Source organism: Mesoplodon bidens (genome assembly GCF_964165515.1).
Source record: "Mesoplodon bidens genome assembly, chromosome: 11".
Taxonomy (NCBI): Eukaryota; Metazoa; Chordata; class Mammalia; order Artiodactyla; family Ziphiidae; genus Mesoplodon; species Mesoplodon bidens.
Genome location: NC_138167.1, coordinates 35,419,123 through 35,436,276, shown reverse-complemented (window position 1 = coordinate 35,436,276; position 17,154 = coordinate 35,419,123). Strand labels below are relative to the sequence as shown.

The 17,154-nt window shown below is 39.8% G+C and overlaps 1 protein-coding gene across 2 annotated transcripts in view; it reads left to right on the top strand.

Annotated features, from left to right (window-relative positions):
• The window catches only part of TBC1D30 (TBC1 domain family member 30), an 84,503-nt gene that overhangs the window by 45,866 nt on the left and 21,483 nt on the right, over positions 1-17,154 (top strand). For both annotated transcript variants that reach the window (XM_081249813.1, XM_081249814.1), the window contains 4 exons: positions 658-783; positions 2,839-3,024; positions 11,794-11,962; positions 14,361-14,529. In XM_081249813.1, coding sequence (XP_081105939.1) covers positions 658-783; positions 2,839-3,024; positions 11,794-11,962; positions 14,361-14,529 — 650 coding nt within the window. The remainder of the gene's footprint in view (positions 1-657; positions 784-2,838; positions 3,025-11,793; positions 11,963-14,360; positions 14,530-17,154) is intronic.

Below are 17,154 nucleotides of genomic sequence, written 5' to 3'. Positions count from 1 at the left end.
GAGTCTCTTTCTGTTTTGTAAATAAGTTCATTTGTATTATAAACCAGGTCTTAATACTCCTAGAATTTGAACATTTTGGTTCCTCAAAATGCACATTAAAAATAGCATTATGAAACAGCTTTTCCAGATAAGGTAATGAAAGGCCTAAAAATATCCAGTGATTCCTTTAAAAAGTTATTCATTATAGGAACCCATCTGTCAGTTTTTTGTGTGTGTGAGAGAGGGATGATTTAAAGGCAGAAGCCACTTTATGGTAAAAACAGGCCCATACTCCACGGATGACCAGGGAGCTCTTCCCCAAGCATAGAGCGCCATCCAGAGCCAAGTATAACAAGCTCATAAGCTAATTTAGCTATTCCAATGAACTGAAATAAAATTTGAAATGTTTTCGTTTTCTTAACAGTATCCCTACCCTAATGGCTGGATCATTGCTTGTAGGATCTCAACAATATTAATTGAAAGAATAAATGAAAGCCCCTAATTGGTACAGTTTAGTACAGCAGACTTTTCAGTGAGGTTCTTAGAGTTTTCTACATGTAGGCTATATCTGTTCTAGTAACAGCTCTCATTTTCTTATTGGATGCAATCATTATTTCCTGATAAAGAAAGATGAAATTATGTATTTTACATTAGCATTCTTTTTTATTAATATTTTAGGTTTGGTTGACCTTGGCAGATCAGTATTTGCACAGTATAGCCATTGATTGGGACAAAACCATGCGCTTCACTTTCAATGAAAGGAGTAATCCTGATGATGACTCGATGGGAATTCAGATAGTCAAGGTAATGTCCCTAAGTTTGCCTTATTGTCCTAACTTAGAAGAAAGATTCTAAGAGCCAGATGTTTCCTGGACAGAGGATCAAGCCTTATGGATTGAATGTCCGTGTATTTCCTGCTTCCTAATTTCATTAGTTAACAGCTTTTTTTTTTTTTTGTGGTACGCGGGCCTCTTACTGTTGTGGTCCCTCCCGTCGTGGAGCACAGCCTCTGGACGCGCAGGCCCAGCGGCCACAGCCCACGGGCCCAGCCGCTCTGCGGCACGAGGGATCCTCCCGGACCAGGGCACGAACTCGCATCCCCTGTATCGGCAGGCGGACTCCCAACCACTGCGCCACCAGGGAAGCCCAGTTAACAGCTTTTTAACGGGGAACTTGATGATGCCTTTTCCTCATAAATTTGTATGTTGCTAGTAAGAAGAAAATGTTTCCATTCATATTCAACTTATTAATTTTGCTCACATGATAGGAAATCGAAATTCCTTTTTTCTTTAGCATGGGTCAGTGCTTTTAACTGGATTTTAATGTAAAAGTCACTGAGAAATTTAAAGTTAAATCTATTTCATATTAGAATAATTGGGCACTTATTAGGATTTTGATAATTTCTTAACTGTCATTTTACGAAGATAGTTAGATTGACTGATAAGTTTACTTTAAACCAGATGGTCAAATGCTCAAGCCAGCTGTGGTTCACCTACCTGGATTATTACAGTTGATTAGAGCCTGGCACCGAAAGCCAAGGATGCTGATTTGATTTAATCCCATTATTATTCTCTTACATAAGCCTCTAGCACATGCTTTTTACTTTATATGAGTACATTACGTGTGATGCTAAACTGAGGTTTTAAAAGGAAAGTTGTTTCATCTAAATTTCGGTCACCAGAAGTTGGCTAATGTTTTGGCAGATTTGAAGATATGTTTTTCAGGAGGAGGTCCTAACTAAAAGGAGCTATTTTCTCATCTAACTTGGTCTGTTTCAAGCATATAATATAAAAAAGGAACTTTTATATTGTATGCTTGAAAAGCCTTTGCATTGTCCACATTTGAGCTGTTTATTTGGAATTTAGGTATATGTTTTCCGGAGATGAAGTATTCCATATTTGAAATATTTTCTTTCTATTTAAGTTGTGAATTAAGGCAATGCACATTTTATAACAGTCATGTTATTAAGAGAATTTTTTTTCTCATTGAAATGAATGATATGTCAGTAAAATGACTTCAGCTCCTGAAAATCATACTCACTGTTTGGTAATTAAATTATAGATATTACACTCATTAAATATTAAAGTACAGTAAATGTTTCTGCCTCTTTTATACAAATTTATAAAACAACTTGGAGAAAATGGTTTTTCTGTCTCTTTGTAGTACCGGTTACATTTTTTTATTCTTTTCATTTTGCTCCTTAATACTATTTGGAGTTTTGATAGCTAAATATTATATCATTTTTTGTAGAAAGAAATAATGTTAGCATCTATCATACATGTGTTAAAATGACTTGTTTTATTTGAGATGTATGATTAAAATAAACTGTCAATTTATTTGGAATTATAATGCAGTATTAATTCTGAGTCCCTTTTTGTGTTAACTCTGGAAATACCTGTGGTAGAAAGTTTGCCTGACTGAAATTCCTCTTGAAAATGCCTCAGCATATTAGAAAACTAAAAAAAAAAAAGTTTTGGTCCATATGTTTAAGTTGCATATACATTTTTTTTTTTTTTTTTTTTTTTGCGGTACACGGGCCTCTCACTGTTGTGGCCTCTCCCGTTGAGAAGCACAGGCTCTGGATGCGCAGGCTCAGCAGCCATGGCTCACGGGCCCAGCCACTCTGCGGCATGTGGGATCTTCCCGGACTGGGGCACGAACCCATGTCCCCTGCATCGGCAGGTGGACTCTCAACCACTGCGCCACCAGGGAAGCCCTGCATATACATTTTTGAAAACTAAAATCCATGTTGATACTCTGACTCGACTTAATGCTGAGGCAGAGAAAAAACTAAAGTTTTTTTTTTTTTAGAGAGCTTAAGGAGGTATTTTAAAAAATGTTGTTTCCCTCTCATTTTAGGATCTTCACCGCACAGGCTGCAGTTCTTACTGTGGCCAGGAGGCTGAGCAGGACAGGGTTGTGTTGAAGCGGGTTCTGCTGGCCTATGCCCGATGGAACAAGAATGTCGGGTATTGCCAAGGCTTTAACATCCTGGCTGCACTAATTCTGGAAGTGGTGGAAGGCAACGAAGGCGATGCTCTGAAAGTGAGTATCAGGCTCTGAAGAAGGCAACTAAAATTCTTCAGAGAGTGAAATACTGGAACTATAATTTCTCTTCCCTGGTGCTCCACCTCCTTCCAGGGTATTGACTACACCTTTCTTATTATCCATGATACCATTTCTCCCAGGTTAAAGCCTAGTCACATGACAGACTTATGTAGCTGCCAAATTTGAGGAGAATGATTATGTTTTTAGTCTCACTTATGAGACATCATATTTTTTCAAATTTTATTTTATTTTATTCTTTTAACATCTTTATTGGAGTATAATTGCTTTACAATGGTGTGTTAGTTTCTGCTTTATAACAAAGTGAATCAGCTATACATATACATATATCCCCATATCTCCTCCCTCTTGTATCTCCCTCCCACCCTCCCTATCCCACACCTCTAGGTGGTCACAAAGCACCGAGCTGATCTCCCTGTGCTATGTGGCTGCTTCCCACTAGCTAGCTATTTTACGTTTGGTAGTGTATACATGTCCATGCCACTCTCTCACTTTGTCCCAGCTCACCCTTCCCCCTCCCCGTGTCCTCAAGTCCATTCTCTACATCTGCGTCTTTATTCCTTTCCTGCTCCTAGGTTCTACAGAACCATTTTTTTTTAATTCCACGTATATGTGTTAGCATACAGTATTTGTTTTTCTCTTTCTGCCTTACTTCACTCTGTATGACAGACTCTAGGTCCATCCACCTCACTACAATAACTCAATTTCATTTCCTTTTAGAGACATCATATTTAAAGCAAGCTGAATACTAACTGTATTGATTATCCAGTGATGCCTAACAAATTAGTTGCTTCAAACAGCCAATGTGTATTACCTCACAGTTTCTTTGAGTCAGGAATCTGGGTGCGGCTTAGCTGGCTCAGAGTCACATCATTGTGGCACTCAAACTCTCGGCTGGGGCTTTAGTCTCATCCGAAGGCTCGATTGAGTAGGGAGAGCATGCACTTTCAAGTTCGTTCATGTGGTTGTTGGTAGGATTTCATTCATCACAGATTGTTGGACTGAGAGCCTCAGTTTTTCTGCTGGCTGTTGTTCTTTGCTGTGTGGGCCTCTCCATTGTACAATGTGGTGGCTGGCATCCCTCAGAGTGAACGAGAGAGTAAAAGAGAATGGCAAGTCAGAAGAGATTACATTACAGATCTGTAGCCTAATATCAGAAGTGACATTCCATTATTTTTGTGATGTTTTTCTTTTTTTAACATCTTTATTGGAGTATAATTGCTTTACAGTGGTGTGTTAGTTTCTTCTTTATAACAAAGTGAATCGGCTATACATATACATATATCCCCATATCTCCTCCCTCTTGTGTCTCCCTCCCACCCACCATATTTTATGTATGTATGTATGTATGTATTTATTTATTTATTTAGGCTGCTTTGGTTTTTTTTTTTAACATTTTTATTGGAGTATAATTCTTTACAATGGTGTGTTATTTTCTGCTTTATAACGAAGTGAGTCAGTTATACATATACATATATCCCCATATCTCTTCCCTTTTGTGTCTCCCTCCCTCCCACCCTCCCTATCCCACCCTTCTAGCTGGTCACAAAGCGTTGAGCTTATCTCCCTGTGCTATGCGACTGCTTCCCACTAGCTAGCTATTTTACATTTGGTAGTGTATATATGTCCATATATACACTACCACTCTCTCACTTTGTCCCAGCATACCCTTCCCTCTCCGCATGTCCTCAAGTCCATTCTCTAGTAGGCCTATGTCTTTATTCCCGTCTTGCCCCTAGGTTCTTCATGACCATTTTTTTTTTTTTAGATTCCATATATATGTGTTAGCATATGGTATTTGTTTTTCTCTTTCTGACTTACTTCACTCTGTATGACAGACGCTAGGTCCATCCACCTCACTACAAATAACTCAATTTCGTTCTTTTTATGGCTGAGTAATATTCCATTGTATATATGTGCCACATCTTCTTTATCTATTCATCTGTCGATGGACACTTAGGTTGCTTCCAAGTCCTGGCTATTGTAAATAGAGCTACAATGAACATTGTGGTACATGACTCTTTTTGAATTATGGTTTTCTCAGGGTATATGGCCAGTAATGGGATTGCTGGGTCATATGGTAGTTCTATTTTTAGTTTTTTAAGGAACCTCCATACTGTTCTCCATAGTGGTTGTATCAATTTACATTCCCACCAACAGTGCAAGAGGGTTCCCTTTTCTCCATACCCTCTCCAGCATTTACTGTTTGTAGATTTTTTGATGATGGCCATTCTGACCGGTGTGAGATGATATCTCATTGTAGTTTTGATTTGCATTTCTCTAATGATTAATGATGTTGAGCATTCTTTCATGTGTTTATTGACAGTCCGTATATCTTCTTTGGAGAAATGTCTATTTAGGTCTTCTGCCCTATTTTGGATTGGGTTGTTTGTTTTTTTGATATTGAGCTGCATGAGCTGCTTGTAAATTTTGGAGATTAATCCTTTGTCAGTTGCTTCATTTGCAAATATATTCTCCCATTCTGAGGGTTGTCTTTTGATCTTGTTTATGGTTTCGTTTTCTGTGCAAAAGCTTTTAAGTCTCATTAGGTCCCATTTATTTATTTTTGTTTTTATTTCCATTTCTCTAGGAGGTGGGTCAAAAAGGATCTTGCTGTGATTTATGTCATAGAGTGTTCTGCCTATGTTTTCCTCTAAGAGTTTGATAGTGTCTGGCCTTATATTTAGGTCTTTAATCCATTTTGAGTTTATTTTTGTGTATGGTGTTAGGGAGTGTTCTAATTTCATTCTTTTACATGTAGCTGTCCAGTTTTCCCAGCACCACTTATTGAAGAGACTGTCTTTTCTCCATTGTATATTCTTGCCTCCTTTATCAAAGATAAGGTGACCATATGTGCGTGCGTTTATCTCTGGGCTTTCTATCCTGTTCCATTGATCTGTATTTCTGTTTTTGTGCCAGTACCATACTGTCTTGATTACTGTAGCTTTGTAGTATAGTCTGAAGTCCAGGAGCCTGATTCCTCCAGCTCTGTTTTTCTTTCTCAAGATTACTTTGGCTGTTCAGGGTCTTTGGTGTTTCCATGCAAATTGTGCAATTTTTTGTTCTAGTTCTGTGAAAAATGCCATTTGTAGTTTGATAGGGATTGCATTGAATCTGTAGATTGCTTTGGGTAGTATAGTCATTTTCACAATGTTGATTCTTCCAATCCAAGAACACGGTATATCTCTCCATCTATTTGTTTCATCTTTAATTTCTTTCATCAGTGTCTTATAATTTTCTGCATACAGGTCTTTTGTCTCCTTAGGTAGGTTTATTCCTAGGTATTTTTTCTTTTTGTTGCAATGGTAAATTGGAGTGTTTTCTTAATTTCACTTTCAGAATTTTCATCATTAGTGTATAGGAATGCAAGAGATTTCTGTGCATTAATTTTGTATCCTGCTACTTTATCAAATTCTTTGATTAGCTCTAGTAGTTTTCTGGTAGCATCTTTAGGATTCTCTATGTATAGTATCATGTCATCTGCAAACAGTGACAGCTTTACTTCTTCTTTTCTGATTTGGATTCCTTTTATTTCTTTTTCTGCTCTGACTGCTGTGGTAAAACTTCCAAAACTATGTTGAATAATAGTGGTGAGAGTGGGCAACCTTACCTTGTTCGTGATCTTAGTGGAAATGGTTTCAGTTTTTCACCATTGAGGACATGTTGGCTGTGGGTTTGTCATATATGGCCTTTATTATGTTGAGGTAAGTTCCCCCTATGCCTACTTTCTGCAGGGTGTTTATCATAAATGGGTGTTGAATTTTATCGAAAGCTTTCTCTGCATCTATTGAGATGATCATATGGTTTTTCTCCTTCAATTTGTTAATGTGGTGTATCACATTGATTGATTTGCATATATTGAAGAATCCTTGCATTCCTGGGATAAACCCCACTTGATCATGGTGTATGATCCTTTTAATGTGCTGTTGGATTCTGTTTGCTAGTATTTTGTTGAGGATTTTTGCATCTATGTTCATCAGTGATATTGGTCTGTAGTTTTCTTTTTTTGTGACATCTTTGTCTTGTTTTGGTATCAGGTTGAGGGGGCCTCGCAGAGTGAGTTTGGGAGTGTTCCTCCTTGTTCTGTATTTTGGAAGAGTTTGACAAGGATAGGTGTTTGCTCTTCTCTAAATGTTTGATAGAATTCACCTGTGAAGCCATCTGGTCCTGGGCTTTTGTTTCTTGGAAGATTTTTAATCACAGTTTCAATCTCAGTGCTTGTGATTGGTCTGTTTATATTTTCTCTTTCTTCCTGATTCAGTCTTGGAAGGTTGTGCTTTTCTAAGAATTTGTCCATTTCTTCCAGGTTGTGCATTTTATTGGCATGGAGTTGCTTGTAGTAATCTCTTATGATCCTTTGGATTTCTGCAGTGTCAGTTGTTACTTCTCCTTTTTCATTTCTAATTCTATTGATTTGAGTCTTCTCCCTTTTTTTCTTGATGAGTCTGGCTAATGGTTTATCAATTTTGTTTATCTCCTCAAAGAACCAGCCTTTAGTTTTATTGATCTTTGCTATCATTTCCTTCATTTCTTTTTCATTTATTTCTGATCTTATCTTTATGATTTCTTTCCTCTGCTAACTTTGGGTTTTTTTTGTTCTTCTTTCTCTAATTGCTTTAGGTGTAAGGTTAGGTTGTTTATTTGAGATGTTTCTTGTTTTTTAAGGTAGGATTGTATTGCTATAAACTTCCGTCTTAGAACTGCTTTTGTTGCATCCCATAGGTTTTGGGTCGTTGTGTTTTCATTGTCATTTGTTTCTAGGTGTTTTTTGATTTCCTCTTTGATTTCTTCAGTGATCTCTTGGTTATTAAGTAGTGTATTGTTTAGCCTCCATGTGTTTGTATTTTTACAGATTTTTTCCTGTAATTGATATCTAGTCTCATAGCGTTGTGGTCAGAAAAGATGCTTGATACTATTTCGATTTTCTTAAATTTACCAAGGCTTGATTTATGACCCAAGATATAATCTCTCCTGGAGAATGTTCCATGAGCACTTGAGAAGAAAGTGTATTCTGTTGTGTTTGGATGGAATGTCCTGTAAATTTCTATTAAGTCCATCTTGTTTAATGTATCATTTAAAGCTTGTGTTTCCTTATTTATTTTCATTTTGGATGATCTGTCCATTGGTGAAAGTGGGGTGTTAAAGTCCCCTACTACGATTGTGTTACTGTTGATTTCCCCTTTTATGGCTGTTAGTATATGTTTTATTTATTAGAAGCCAGTCACTAAGTCCAGCTTGTATTCAAGGGGAAGGGCATATACAAGGGTGTGACTACCAAGAGGTGTAGTTCCTGAGACGTCACGCTGTAAACTGCCTTATTTGTTATGCTTAATTCTGGTTGGATCTTGTTAATAGGTTGCTTTCACATCTGGAGCAAGGTATGAACGAGGTAGGCTGAGGGTGAATGTCTGTGATGGAAGGTGTTTGCGTGGAGAAAGGTTATGGAAGTGAATTATGTTTCTTATCTTTTAATCTTTGATGTCTAGGGCCTTTTTTAGTAAAAAAATTCTGGAAACACTTTGAGATGGGTTGCTAGCAAGTTAAACTTATAGGTCTGAATGTGACTCAGTGAGTCATCACAAATAGTCTTTATGAGAAATGAAGCATTTCAGATGTAGAGGATGGCCACTGCCTTATTTGCTTGGCGTAGTATGGGGTTGCTTATGCATATTTGAACCCTGAAGCTGTTTTTGACTGCAGTGTTGTGTGATGGATAGGATGAATACTTAGTCTTTGTATTCAAGATCCCCCCCTCCCAATTCTGTGTTTGATTGTGGCAAATAACTTAGTGATATTCTTAATCACTCACTAAATGTCATATGGAAAAAGAAACACATTTTCCTCTTGGTTTTATACACATCGTGGTGGAATTAATTATAAATCCAGCATGACATTATCTAAATCTGTATTCACCCTCTCGATTTTTCCATTCATGTATTTAAGGAAACAGCTTTGAAGGTACTTGTTCATCAAATAGGCAGGGGTGAAGGGGAGGAGGTAGTGACGAATCAAATACGTGAGTTTAAAACTTTTTTTTTTTTTTTTTTTTGCGGTACGCGGGCCTCTCACTGCTGTGGCCTCTCCCGATGCTGAGCACAGGCTCCAGATGTACAGCCTCAGCGGCCATGGCTCACGGGCCCAGCTGCTCTGTGGCATGTGGGATCTTCCCGGACCGGGGCACAAACCCGTGTCCCCTGCATCTGCAGGCGGACTCTCAACCACTGCGCCACCAGGGAAGCCCTTATTGTTGAGTTTGAAGAATTGTTGTACATTTTGGCTGACAGTCCTTTTTTCAGATCTGTCTTTTCAAATATTTTCTCCCAGTCTGTGGCTTTTCTTCTAATCCTCTTGGCAGTGTCTTTCACAGAGCAGAAGTTTTAAATTTTAATGAAGTCTAGCCTACCAAATATTTTTTCTTTCATGGATTGTGCCTTTGGTATTGTATCTAAAAAGTCATTTAAAAGTCATACTCAAGGTCATCTAGTCTCTGTTATCTCCTAGGAGTTTTTATGGTATTGCGTTTTAGATCATAGGTCTATGATCCCTTTTGAGTTACTTTTTGTGCAGAGTGTAGGGTTGTTCCAACGCCATTTGTTGAAGAGACTGTCTGTTCTATTGCCATTATGTATCCTATTTTTTTAAAGATCTAATGTTTGGTCTTTGGAATACAGTAGTAGGTGAAGTAACATAGCTGACACAGTACATAGCTGGCTCTTATGTCTTATGTCAGATTTTGAGATGTGTTTGGACAGAGAATTTCATTGTGTCAAAAGAATTACTGTGATAATCGGAATTCTTTTTCTTGTTTTCATGTAATTTTGAGGGATTGTAATTACTTCATAAATACTTATAAATTCATTTAAAAATCTTTCTTGGTATTATATAGCTTATTCTAGATGAAAAGTGCAGTAATAGACTGTTACCTTTAAATTTTGCCTTCAGATCCCATAAATCTTCTCCTTACCTGTAGAGTGCGAGGTCCCTGACAGTGCCCTCTGCTCTGCTGACAATCTGCTCTCCCCTCTGCTGGCCTGTGTGAGGGCTTCCTCCCTCCACAGGGAGGGACTGCTTTTACTGCTAAACTCCTATTTCCAGGGTGATGCTGCATTTACCTGGTAAATTCTGACCCTGTGTAAAAAACAAAACAAAACAACTATGACCCTAAAAGTAGAAGTTATAAGCCAAGGATGAGGGGGAAATGGGCCCTTGGCAGGTCTGGGAGATAATTTTTTTTTTTTTTTTGGAAAATAGTGTTTTGTGATATGCTGAAAATCAAAATATGAGACAGCTACTTCTCCACCAACGTATAGGACCCACTATGATTTTGTTCTTTTATTTTTTAAATTAATTAATTTATTTTTGGCTGCATTGGGTCTTTGTTGCTGCGCGCGGGCTTTCTCTAGTTGTGGCGAGCGGGGGCTACTCCTTGTTGTGGTGCGCAGGCTTCTCATTGCAGTGGCTTCTCTTGTGGTGGAGCACGGGCTCTAGGTGGCGGGCTTCAGCAGTTGTGGCTCGTGAGCTCTAGAGCACAGGCTCAGTAGTTGTGGCGCATGGGCTTAGTCGCTCAGTGTCATGTGGGATCTTACCGGACCAGGGCTTGAACCTGTGTCCCCTGCATTGGCAGGCGGATTCTTAACCACTGCACCACCAGGGAAGTCCTATGATTTTGCTCTTAATTTTGCTTTTTCTGTGCTCTAGGGAAAGAGAAGGTCTTCTAAGGAGGAGGGCATAAACAGAGCATGCAAGCTGACATATAGAACTCATGTGTGTTTTGCTGAGTCATTCTGGTGGTTCTTGAAATCTTAGAAAAGATATAGAAAAATCAGATAGAAAAGTCAGAATGAAAATAGTAATTTGAAGAGCATGAGACAATCTCATGAAAGAAATCCCAATTTAAAAGTACCATTTGCTTAAACAACACCTTGTTGCACTCTCCCAGGAGAGGAAGTGGACAAAAAGCCGACATCAGTTGTCCGAATAACCCAGGTTGATGGTCAGTGAATCTTGAGATGGGCTGCAGTTGTGATGTTTCATGACAGGCCAGCTCTTGGTTTTCAGGTTAAGGTTGTAACACTGTGCTGCTATCAGGGAGCCGACATTGAGATTCCTGCCTGCTGCTGAGAAAGCATGTGCTCCGTGGCTTCTCAGAGGGAGGCTGAGGGGTGTATTTATCATCACAGCTACTTATAGGATGAACTCAGGTCTAGCGGCCCAGCTAGAAATTTTAGACATTGGCAGATGTGGGGTCTGAGGTACTTAGAAAATTATGCCGCCCTCTCCTTACCCAGGGGGAGAGGAGCCTTGAAAATCCAGAGCATTTGGTTCTGACATATGTAAAGGACAGTGTGCTTTGGCTAACTGCATTTTATCTGTTTGAATATGTTCTATTTAGGATATGTTAATATACCAGTTTTTATGAAGCAATCTTTTTTTTTAATAGATTTATTTTGTTTATTTATTTGTTTGTTTTTTTTTGGCTGCATTGGGTCTTCATTGCTGCATGCAGGCTTTCTCTAGTTGTGGCTAGCAGGGGCTACTCTTTGTTGTGGTGCACGGGCTTCTCAATGCGATGGCTTCTCTTGTTGCGGAGCATAGGCTCTAGGCGCACAGGCTTCAGTAGTTGTGGCACGTGGGCTTCAGTAGCTGTGGCTCACAGGCTCTAGAGCGCAGGCTCAGTTTTTGTGGCGCACGGGCTTGGTTGCCCCGCGGCCTGTATGAAGCAATCTTATTCTTTATCTTTTTCTTCAGATTATGATTTACCTTATTGACAAGGTACTTCCTGAAAGCTATTTTGTCAACAATCTCCGGGCACTGTCTGTGGATATGGCCGTCTTCCGAGACCTCTTGAGACTGAAGCTCCCTGAATTATCTCAGCACCTGGATACTCTTCAGAAAACTGCAAACAAGGAAAGTGGAGGTAGTGATGATTCAATGCTATTTTACCTTTGAAAATAGTTTACTTCTCTGGTTCCACTGTACATAAGAGCCTAAACCTTGAATGGAAATATGTGTTTTCAGATATTTCTATTGGTGAGAGTTTAGTGCAATGGAATAGATTTCTAGAGAACAAAAAACTAAAAACAAAACCAAGAACAAAAAACAGAGGGCCAAATGTTGAACTTCTAACTGGTTATGGTTAGGAACTCAGACAAGAACCTAATACTTCACCAGTGCCAGATCACCAAGTATATATTGTACTCTAGGTAAAGAAGGGTATCCGTGTCTTGCCATCTAGTTAAACTGCTTTAAGTTGGCACCAGAACTATAGGAGTTCTGTAAAACTGAGCTACAGGTACAACTTAGCACAGACTGTGGTTTTGCCTCAACCATTGATGTTATGGAGAGTGGAATATGTATTTTCATAAAGTTGTAGGAGATAAAAGCAGTCCTTTGGACTGAGCTCTTTTTATTCATTCATGCGAAGGGTATTTAGATTTACTTGAGATGAATGGGCCTGTTCTTGCTGGAGAAGGGCTCTTCTGGACCTCTGTTTAGAACCTGAGCCCTGCAGGAATGGACTGGGCTGAGTGGGGTGGTGATGGAGACAGCTCTGCAAGCAGCTCTGAGTCTCCTCCATCTAGCCGGCTTCGTCCAGCTTCCCAAGTACCTGAGCTCGTAGCTCTCATTATACCCACTGCTTGCACTTCCCTGGCTGTGCTCAGGATACCAGAAATAGAATAGTCAGAAGTTTGCTATGTTTCCTTTAGATGGTTGCCAGTTCCTGATCCATGCATTTAAATCTGGGAAAATACGAAAGGATTTTGAGGACCCTATCTACGATTAAAATACACTGGTGGGCTTCCCTGGTGGCGCAGTGGTTGAGAGTCCGCCTGCCGATGCAGGGGACACGGGTTTGTGCCCCGGTCCGGGAAGATCCCACATGCCGCGGAGCAGCTGGACCCGTAAGCCATGGCCGCTGAGCCTGTGCATCCGGAGCCTGTGCTCTGCAGCGGGAGAGGCCACAATGATGAGAGGCCCGCGTACCATGAAACAAACAAACAAACAAACAAACAAATAAAATACACTGGAAATTTTAGTGACACCTGAACATCTCTAAGCATTTTCTTCTAAGTCGTTTGAGCAATCTTACTTAATTTGGCTGTGCAGTATACTTGTGAACCGATGGGGATTTCATAAAGCTTCCAGAGAGACCAAACTTTTCTGTCCCGGAGTCAGACACACTTTTACTGGGCTCCACGTTTCCCCCAAATGCCCTGTACTTGCTTAAGTGGTGACCTCAGATTCTAGTCTCTGAACAAAGATTTTCCTTTGTTCATAGGTAAGAAGCAAGAAAATGAGTGCAGGAGAACAGATCTTGTTTTGCTTGTACTTGGGTAAATGCACCTTCTGACTGTAATTTGGAGGGAGGATTAGTCCAAATATCTAAATTTTTATATTTCATTAAAATACACGCTTATGTGATCACAGGAAGTTGGAGGGGACTCTTTTTTTAGTAAATCCAGAAACTTCAAAGTGAGCTGGATCCCGGGTCTTTAAAACTGGGTATAGTTTAGTTAAAAATATTGTAAAATTTCACTTTGCTTGATCTCTGAGTATTTTGGGATTTTCCAGCTTTATTTCTGTTACTGATTTCTGGTTTAATTCCATTGTGGTCTGAGAACTATGTATAAATTACGAAGTAGACAAGTAACTGCTAATGAGCAATTTTCTTTTTATTGGCAGCATTTGAATAAAGGTAGGCTTTAGCAGGTTTTGAAAATCAGCTTTTACTTTTGAGAGGTTAAAATCCTTTCTTTTTATCCTGTTTTCGGTGAGGAAAACATCCTCCTTAATATTCAGCACCCACAATAGGTAGAGCCAAATTAAATTTTAGGTTAAGATTTCTGAAATATCACAAAGTATCTGTGAAGTTCATATTATTGAGATTTTTATTAAACACACCTATGTTCTTCCAAAAAAAAAAAATTGAAGGACAAAAGGAGGAAGGAACCAGAATTTAGAGATATAAAGAAATCAGTCAGGGCTTCCCTGGTGGCGCAGTGGTTGGGAGTCCGCCTGCCGATGCAGGGGACACGGGTTCGTGCCCTGGTCCGGGAGGATCCCACGTGCCGCGGAGCGGCTGGGCCCGTGAGCCATGGCCGCTGGGCCTGTGCGTCCGGAGCCTGTGCTCCGCAACGGGAGAGGCCACAACAATGAGAGGCCCGCGTACCGCAAAAAAAAAAAAAAAAAAGAAAGAAAAAGAAATCAGTCAGGAAATAACATTTTTGGGTGGACATGGGAGACTGAAAGAGGGTATTTTTATATCTTACAAGTTGTTGATTCTGGAGAGATGTAGAGTGTTTGTTTTATTTCAGGTGGATATGAGCCCCCACTTACGAATGTCTTCACGATGCAGTGGTTTCTGACTCTCTTTGCTACGTGCCTCCCTAACCATACGGTTTTAAAGATTTGGGATTCAGTCTTCTTTGAAGGTTCGGAAATCATCCTAAGGGTGTCGCTGGCTATCTGGGCAAAACTGGGAGAGTAAGTGATTTCCCACTGCTGTTCTTTTCTGTGGTGTTGAGGGCCTTACACCATTTTTGTGCTCTAACAAAGGATTGGTATTTAGGTTTGAGGAGGAGAGAAAGTTGTGAACTCGGTGCAATTGCTTCTGCCTTCTGAACTCAGCTGGCTCTTCTGTGAATGTTGGGGGCAGAGAGAATCCATTTTACTGAAGGAGCCAAGCTGTTGCAGGCCTGTAGGTCTCCTCCTCCTCAGTGCTGGTGTCCTGCCTGGTCCGAGCTGTCGGCATCTTTCCTGACACTGGTTGGGGAGAGGGAAAGGGAGGTAGGTGGAAGAGGAACAGGCAGATCTGGAGAGGACTGGGTGGGTTTGTTGGTTAAGACTGCAATTTGGCTTATGTTTGAATCTTTATAATTTATTTTGTGAACTGTGATAAAATGAAATGAGATAATATGTATAAGGGTATCTAGCATGGTGCTTGGTATCTAGTCAACAGTAGAACTTATTTCATTTCATCAAGAGTTAATTCTAGGGACTTCCCTGGTGGCGCAGTGGTTGAGAGTCCGCCTGCCGATGTCCGTCTGCCGATGCAGGGGACATGGGTTCATGCCCTGGTCCGGGAAGATCCCACATGCCACAGAGCGGCTGGGCCTGTGAGCCATGGCTGCTGGGCCTGCGCGTCCGGAGAGGCCACGGCAGTGGGAGTCCTGCATACCGCAAAAAAAAAAAAAGAGTTAATTCTATGTTGAAATCTATTACTACTAAACAGATTTTACTTACATTCTTGTCTAGTAGCAGAGCTGGAAAAACTAGGGTATTTTCACCTATCTCTGATATATTATGACTATTACATTAAAATTCGGCCTTTGGGGTAATGGAAGAGACGTCAGGATGAAGTTGTAGTTAACTGAAGATGCAGAGGATTTCTAAAAACATCTTTATTGGAGTATAATTGCTTCACAATGCTGTGTTAGCTTCTGTTGTACAACAAAGTGAATCAGCCATATGCATACATATATCCCCATATCCCCTCCCTCTTGAGCCTCCCTCCCACCCTCCCTATCCCACCCCTCTAGGTGTTCACAAAGCACTGAGCTGATCTCCCTGGGCTATGCTGCTGCTTCCCACTAGCTACCTATTTTACGTTCGGTAGTGTATATATGTCGATGCTACTCTCACTTTGTCCCAGCTTCCCCCTCCCCCCACCATGTCCTCAAGTCCATTCTCTATGTCTACGTCTTTATTCCTGCCCTGCCCCTAGGTTCATCAGTACCATTATTTTTTAAGTTTCCATATATATGCGTTAGCATACGGTATTTGTCTTTCTCTTTCTGACTTACTTCACTCTGTATGACAGACTCTAGGTCCGTCCACCTCACTACAAATAACTCAATTTCATTTCTTTTTATGGCTGAGTAATATTCCATTGTATATATGTGCCACTTGAAGATGCAGAGAAGTTTTTAATGTTTCTTTCCTAGAGCTGTAAATGACTTGAGTGGGTACCCATAGACGACACGGATCAAAAACTTTTTCAGTAGCCTTTTTATCTAAGACAAGTTGTTTCCTCAGAGACTTGCAGTATTTTTTACTTTTTGTAAGAAAGATCCACTGACTCTCAATTCAGGGATTAAAAAAAGTCATTGTTGTGTGGAAGTATTTTTAAATATCATATAGCTATCTCCTTTGCCTTTGTTTTATTGTACATAGCTTTTCAGCTAGGCAAATAAATTCATCTGTGCGGGGTTTGTTGTGCTATTTACTTATCTGATTACTTTCTTCCGATGTCTACCTCTTTCTGCAGTCACATATTTCCCACCCACTCTACACCTCGTAAACTCTTTGAGCTTTGATAATTTCTCTATCAAACACTATCACACTCTAACTGGTGTGATAGTTACTGAGTAATTAGCTTATGGGATTAAAATGCTAAAGCACTTTACTGTATGCTGAGTCAGTTATGGTCCCCTTTTTGTTAGTTCTTAATTATGGGGCAGGAGGAAAAGAGGTGGTTCTCATTTTTATTCCCATCTATCCATTACCTGTAGGATCAGAATTTATTCATATGGTCATCCCAAGGATGGCACACTGTTGAAATAATAATAGCTACACTTAAAATCCAATATTCATGGAGTGCTTGCAGTGGACAGGCATGGTTCTAAGCACTCTAGATGTAAAATTAACTCATTTAGTCCTCACCATCATCCTATGAGGTAGGTACTGTTATCATCCCCATTTTATAGATGTGGGCACTGAGGCACAGAGAAGTTAAGTAAATTGCCCCAAATCACCGAGTTAGTAAGTGGAAAGGCCTGATTTTGAACCTAGGTACCTTGGCTCTATAATCTGTGCTTTTAATAATGTGAATCTATTGCTTATAAATGGCTCCTGTTTATGAAGTTCAGGGATCTATGAATCAGACTGGTAGAATTTTAAATGTTTTATAGTCTTTGCTTATTATAATTATACATGTTTTGAGCGTGCAGCTTGTTAAACAAAAGGAAAGGCAACCAACATGTATACAACATCAAGTACCTGCCGTGCCGTCATTGTGTTTGGAAGTTTACACACATCATCTCATTCGATTATCCCCACAACCCTGTGAAGTAGGTAGGATTATTCTCCCTGTCTGTTCAAGTGAGAAAA